Source organism: Lithobates pipiens, unplaced genomic scaffold (assembly GCF_037356315.1).
Source record: "Lithobates pipiens isolate NorthernLeopardFrog02 unplaced genomic scaffold, aLitPip1_a1.2 Scaffold_8, whole genome shotgun sequence".
Lineage (NCBI taxonomy): Eukaryota > Metazoa > Chordata > Amphibia > Anura > Ranidae > Lithobates > Lithobates pipiens.
In genome coordinates this window covers 631,167,157-631,173,632 of record NW_027507903.1, presented here as the reverse complement: position 1 = coordinate 631,173,632, position 6,476 = coordinate 631,167,157, and the positions used below count along the sequence as shown (strand labels likewise).

Genomic DNA, 6,476 nt, shown 5'->3' with positions numbered 1-6,476 from the left:
ATATTCCCCTTGGTATGCGCCGCTGACTGCAGCAGCGCATGCGCACAAGGGGATTCTCGGCCTGAAAATCCGGCAGTGCCTGGTCGGCCGGAATGAAATCTCCCGCGCGCATGTGCGGGAGTGACGATATCGCGGCTCCGGCCACTCACAGCGCCGGAGCCGCGATACCGCGGAAGAAACGCAGAGGGAGCATGTCAGCTGTCGAGGCCTCGTTCTAAGGTAAGTATTTCATAATGAGCTAATATGTGGTGCATACTAGCTTATTATGCCTTTTGCTTTGCAGGTTTAAAAAAAAAAAAAAATGTCCGGGTTTAATACCGCTTTAATTATTATGCATCACTTCTGCATGGTGGTGAGACCAGTGCACCCCATGTTCCCTATATTTTAATTATCTATTTTACCAAATGTTTTGAATAAAAATTACTTTTTTTTCTATACAATATTTTTAAACTGTCCTTGATATCTTTATTCCTCAAGCTGTATATGAAAGGATTTATCAAGGGAGTAAACACTGTATACAACAAGGACATTATCTTACTGATCATTTTTGATTGTCCTTCCTTTGGAATCAGATATGCAGCAATTAGGGTTCCATAAAATATAAACACAACAGTGAGATGGGAGCTACAAGTGGAAAAGGATTTCAGTCTTCCAGAAATGGAAGGTATCTTTAACAGTGTTAAAACAATACAAATATATGAAACCACTATCACTGGGAAGGGTAAGATTATCACAGGAACACACAACAAGGTTTCTTCCATTTGAACTTTGGATGTATCTGCACAAGAAAGTTCCACAAGAGGATTGAAATCACAAAATAAATAGTCAATAGCATTTGGTCCACAGAATTCTAGTTGACTTATGGCAAATGTTAATATTGATACCAAAGAACAGTTGAAAATCCAGGATGCAAAAACAAATTTAATGCAAAGTGTTTGTTTCATAATGGAGGTATAATGCAGAGGAGAGCAGATGGCCAGATAGCGATCATAGGACATCACTGTCAGAAGGTAACATTCAAATGCTTCTGTTGAACCAAAGATATAATATTGAATGATGCAACCAGAAAAGGATATGGAGGTCCTCTCATGTAGAACAATATTTAACATGTTAGGAGCAATATCTGTGATCAGTATGATGTCAGATATAGAGAGTTGGGAGAGGAAGAAGTACATGGGAGAATGAAGGGTCTTACTGTAATATACCAACATGATGATCAAACAGTTTCCACATATTGTCACAATGTATATAATAAGGACCAAGGTGAAGAGCAGCAGATTATATACAGCATTGCTACTGAATCCCAAAAAAAAGAAAGTGGTGACATTACCTTTATGAGTGGTCTGTGTGACATAAGAAAACAAATTATTAAAGTAATATTTATTTATTTTAGCATTAAAAAAAAACACATCTATTTTCATTTTGTTTAATGAATCATAGTAAATAAGGAGAACTAGTTTACTGGTGAAGAGCAGCAGATTATATACTGTACAGTCTTGCTGTTAAATCCCATAAAGAAGAATGTGGTGACATTACCTTCATGTGTGGTCTGTGTGGAAGCAGAAAATATTTATATAATATTTATAAGTATTAACCATAGTAGGGACAATGTGTGTTTACTTTTCAGAATGATTAATAGTAGATAAGGTGAACCGATGGCTTTAATACCCAACCACTTTGAACCCTTTTTTTCTGCCAGTACAGTGAACACTTCTTCCAGCTGGACAGGTCCGTACGTCGTACAGACCTGGCATTTTCTGTGCCTATAAACTCATGGTTGCTTCAACAACCATGAATTTACACTCAAATGGAAGTTGACACTTTGTATTTTACTGAATGAAGGTAATCAGCAGCAGCTAACAAGCTTCTGATTACATGCAAACAGTGTGTAAATTAGGTGGTTCTAGCGCGGCTCCACTGCACAGGTTTTTTAATGTTATCAAGCAGCAGCATGGCTGCCGATTGCATCCACATGCCGAAAGTGTGCTCTTTTTACTTGCCCTTAGTGTCCCCTATAGTGTCCCCTTTCAGTGTCTCCATCCAGTACCCCCCTTCAGTGTCCACTACAGTGCCCTCTTTAGTCTCTCCATCCAGAGCCCTCTCCAATGTCCCCTACAGTGTCCCCCTTCAGTGTCTCCCCCAGTGCCCCGTCCAGTGCCCCCCTTCAGTGTCGCCATCCAGTGCCCCCTCCAGTGTCCCCTACAGTGTCCCCATTCAGAGTCTCCATCCAGTTACCCACTCCAGTGTCCCCTACAGTGTTCCCATTCAGTGTTTCCATCCAGTGCTCCCCTCCAGTGTCTCCTATAGTGTCCCCATTCAGTGTCTCCCCCCCAGTGCCCCATCCAGTATACCCCTTCAGTGTCTCCATCCAGTTCCTCTCTCCAGTGTCCCCTACAATGTCACCCTTCAGTGTCTCTGTCCAGTACCCCCCTCCAGTGTCTCCATCTAGTGCCCCCCTTCAGTGTCCCCCTTCAGTGTCTCCATTCAGTGCCCCCTCCAATGTTTCCTACAGTGCCCCCCTTCAGTATCTCCATCCAGTGCCCCCCTTCAGTGTCCCCTACAGTGTTCCCCTTCAGTGTATCCATCCAGTGCCCCCCTCCAGTGTTTCCTACAGTGCCCCCCTCCAATGTCCCTCTCTTTTGCCCCTCCCCAATCCCTAATCATTGTAAATGTCCACATTGCCACCACCGGCTCTGTCATCCTGCTGGCGGCTGAATTCTTTATCCTTATCATCGGCTTTGACATCCTGACAGCTTTTACATTTCTACTGTATGTGTGGCTCTGACCCTCGCCCCTGCGCAATGTCCCCCCTCTTAATGAATCCCTGGCATCAATCCTGCTCTTGTCCCACTCAGATACAACTGTGCTGCTGGCTGGCTCTCCATTTTCCTCCTTATGCCAGCTGCAGATTCTGGGGCACACAGACAAGCTGTCAGGTGGGGAGCGGGGAGGGGGATGGTAAACATGTATTTATGAGCCCCTTCTCTTACCTTGAATGGGCACAGTGAACAATCACTAATGATTACTCCTTTGTCTATTCATCATTTACTATCCTTACTATGCTTCTGTTTTGTTTATGAATAGGAGCCTCTATAAAGACTCCTATTCATTCATGTACAGTGCAGCTCAGGCTGCAGAGAAAGGGACTGTCTTCAGTCCTAGTCTCTGTCTCAAAAAATAGACATCAGAGGTAAGTTTAAACCTCTGATATCTCATCAAAATCAACATCCCCCCCCAAAAAAAAAAATATATAAAAAAGTAATATTGATAAAAATAATAATAATAATAATAATTATTATAATAATAACAAAAAAACATTGTAAGGCCTAGTCCACACAAAGCATACTATTGTGTATGCCCCTGAAAGGCCATGTTTACCTGTACAGGGATGCACAGGTGTTCCATGAATCCTTGTGCAGGCAGTCCCATTGATTTCATTTGGGATGTAGAAAATGCACAACACAACCATTGCTTCCAATTTGACATCCATGTGGGTCCAGGTGCATGTCCCTGAGGTTACGCAGTCTGTATTTGGGGTTGTGCACCCACACCCACGTGGATGCCAAATTGGGAGCAACAGTTGTACCTGTGCAGTCGTTGTATCTCAATTGGCATGAATAGGATTGCTTGCCCGGGGATGCACGGAACGCCTGTAAAGGTAAACATGGCATCCCCTTGCCGGTAAACACAGGCAAACACTTTAGTATGCCTAATGTGAATGAGGCCTTGGTAGCAATTTAGCAGGAATTTTACAAGTTACGTTATGTTTATGTGCGCTAAAAATGATTTCAGTGTATTTTTAGTAGAAATTCCGATTTGATGAACATTTGTGCAACTATTCCTGGGGCTTAAAAATCAGTAGCACTTTATTTATTATTCTACAGGTCATATGCTTTTTCGAAAATATATGGTTTGGGGGGTCTTTTACAAATTCTGAAAGCTGTAATTGAAAACTTATAACCTCAGATTTTTAGAGTAAATATTTTTTTTTTTTTCATTTACAGATTTGCGCACCTTCAGTTTTCACCATTTCACAAAAAGACACAATTGAAATTTTGAAAATATTTGTTATTTATTTACTCAATACAGTTTTTAACTTCTTTATTTAGTAGGAATTTAGCAGGGATTTTGTAAATGTTGCCACGTATGTATCCACTAATAATGATTTGAATGTATTTTTAGTAAAAATAGCAATATAATAAATATTTGTGCAGCCCTAAAAAATCATTAGCACAATTTTTTTTTATTCTAAAGGTCATGTTCTTTCAGAAAACATATGGTTTTGGGGGGGGGGGGGGGGGGTCTTTCCCAAACTCTGAAATCTGTAAGGGAAAAATATAAAATCAATGAAAAAATTGCAAAATTGGTCTGGCCACTTGAGTTAAATGTTGAAAACTTGAGCACAGGGCCTGGCAGCGAAAAGATTACAGATAATTTTTAAAAAAGACGAGATTTTTATTCTAACACATACTTGGTTGATTGAGGTGACAATGGCTTAATTTAGTTTAACCTATACTCTGCTAATACTCGCCAATACTCCTTAATAAATTTTAACAGAAACAATGACTTTTTTTTTTTTTTACCAAATTTTTAGTCTTTTTTGATTTATAGCGCAAAAAATAAAAAAAAACAGCGGTGATTAAATACCACCAAAAGCAAGCTCTAATTGTGTGAAAAAAGACAAACATTTCCTATGGGTACAGTGTTGCATGACTGACTAATTGTCATTCAAAGTGTGAGGGCACGAAAGCTAAAAAGTGGTCTGGTTAGGAAGGGGGTTTCAGTGCCCAGTGGTCAAGTGGTTAATAGGCTCAGCAAATGTTTCCTTTGCTAAGTGGACAGTCTCTGTTCTTGTAGTGAATGACATATAGATTTAGGAGAAGTATGCCGTTCCTTTTAACTATAACACATATAAAGTGGAACTCTGGTTAAATAGAAAATAACGTATGTACAGAATATACACAATATGTAAAAAAAACTTTTCACAACTATGTTTTAAAGGCAAAAAGGGAGTTATATATACAATTTTAGTGTCTGGCTTTAAGTATAGTTTAATACTATAACAGTAGTAGAAAGAAAAAACAAAAAAGCACCAAGTTATTAAAAAAAATCTAATTTACCATAACTATTATTATTTTCATCCATAAAACCATTATAGGTTGGCGAATTTTGTCTGAAATTAAAAAAAAAAAAATGTACTTACTCTATTTACTAATGATGTCTGATGAAAATCCATAGTTGGTTATTATTTAAGTTAAGTTTAAATAAACCAACAAAAAAATTAAGATTTTATTTTTGGCAAAATGAAAAGTGTCAATATGAAAAATGTAACAATATCTCTTTTTTTATCAGTTTTTCTATTTAACATGGCAGATTGTATAAAATAAATAAAACAATAAATAAATAAAACATAGGGAGAGTCAAAATAATGTTAAATATGTCAAAATACTTAAAAAAAAAAAGAATATATTGTTCTGATTCAATATTACATGAATCGTCTTCATAAGAGTTTTTACCAGTGGTTTTTATTTAACATGGAAAAAATAAGATCTAGATGAAGTCATGAATGGAAAGAAGAAACAAAAACAGAAAAAGAGAGAGAGATAAAATAATAATAAGTATCTTATTTATCTACTGAAAATGTAAAACAAATGATGTGTATCGGTGGATAAGCTCAGTTGACTAAATAGGAAACCTGTTTTCACACAAACATTTATATGTTACTTTGCAGATTAAAGATTCCATAGAGAGTAATCAAGATCTCTTTGGGTTTACGTTTTTAACTATATAAAAACAACATGTTTTTATTATATATAATATTTTTTCAAAATGCAATAATGTAGTAAATAATTGCTCAGGAAACACCAGTGCAACATTTTAAAGGAACCTGTGTTGAAATAGATATGTAGTCTGTACCTGGTTACAATCCTCTTCATCTGAAATATTAGTTCCCTGGCTTTCACAGCAGGACACAAAATAAGAAAGAGGCTTAGACTGCAATACACACCTTCAGTCCGGAGGTGTTCCCCATATGCTTTTTTTTTGCCCTGATCTTCCACATAGAATGACACCCGGTATCATTCAACCCAAAAGACTAAGGACATACTTTGAATAAATAGGGGCCACCTCCTAAGTGGGCATCTCCACAGTGCCATTTATTTTTTTATATAATGATTATTGATTGATTTTATTTTGCTTACAGTGTTTACAAGTGTTTTTTTTTTTTTTTTTTTTTTTTTCATTTTATGTTCTTTGCATTTGAGCTTTATTTGATTTGGGTTTTATTTCATTAGAGTCTTTTCAGTCGAGCATGGCAGATTTTTGAGGTACTGTTTAGTCCACCGAAGCACCATAGTTTACAGTTCACCCAAACACCATTTCTACCCCATACAGCTCTTCTAATAGCTGCAAATAAAATTAGTGACTATGTCCTACACTCCCATTATCATGTCCACAGGGATAGTCAGAAGTTGCTG

The 6,476-nt window shown here is 37.7% G+C and overlaps 1 protein-coding gene across 1 annotated transcript; it reads right to left on the bottom strand.

The window, feature by feature from the left end:
* Positions 1-214: 214 nt before the first annotated feature.
* LOC143964070 (olfactory receptor 5P81-like) lies at positions 215-5,670 on the bottom strand. The gene is made up of 2 exons (XM_077473776.1): positions 5,204-5,670; positions 215-1,343 (listed from the first exon to the last, which is right to left on the bottom strand). The coding sequence occupies exons 1-2, from the start codon at positions 5,234-5,236 to the stop codon at positions 393-395; spliced, it is 984 nt and encodes a 327-aa protein (XP_077329902.1). The 5' UTR covers positions 5,237-5,670; the 3' UTR covers positions 215-392.
* Between the last annotated feature and the right edge of the window lie 806 nt (positions 5,671-6,476).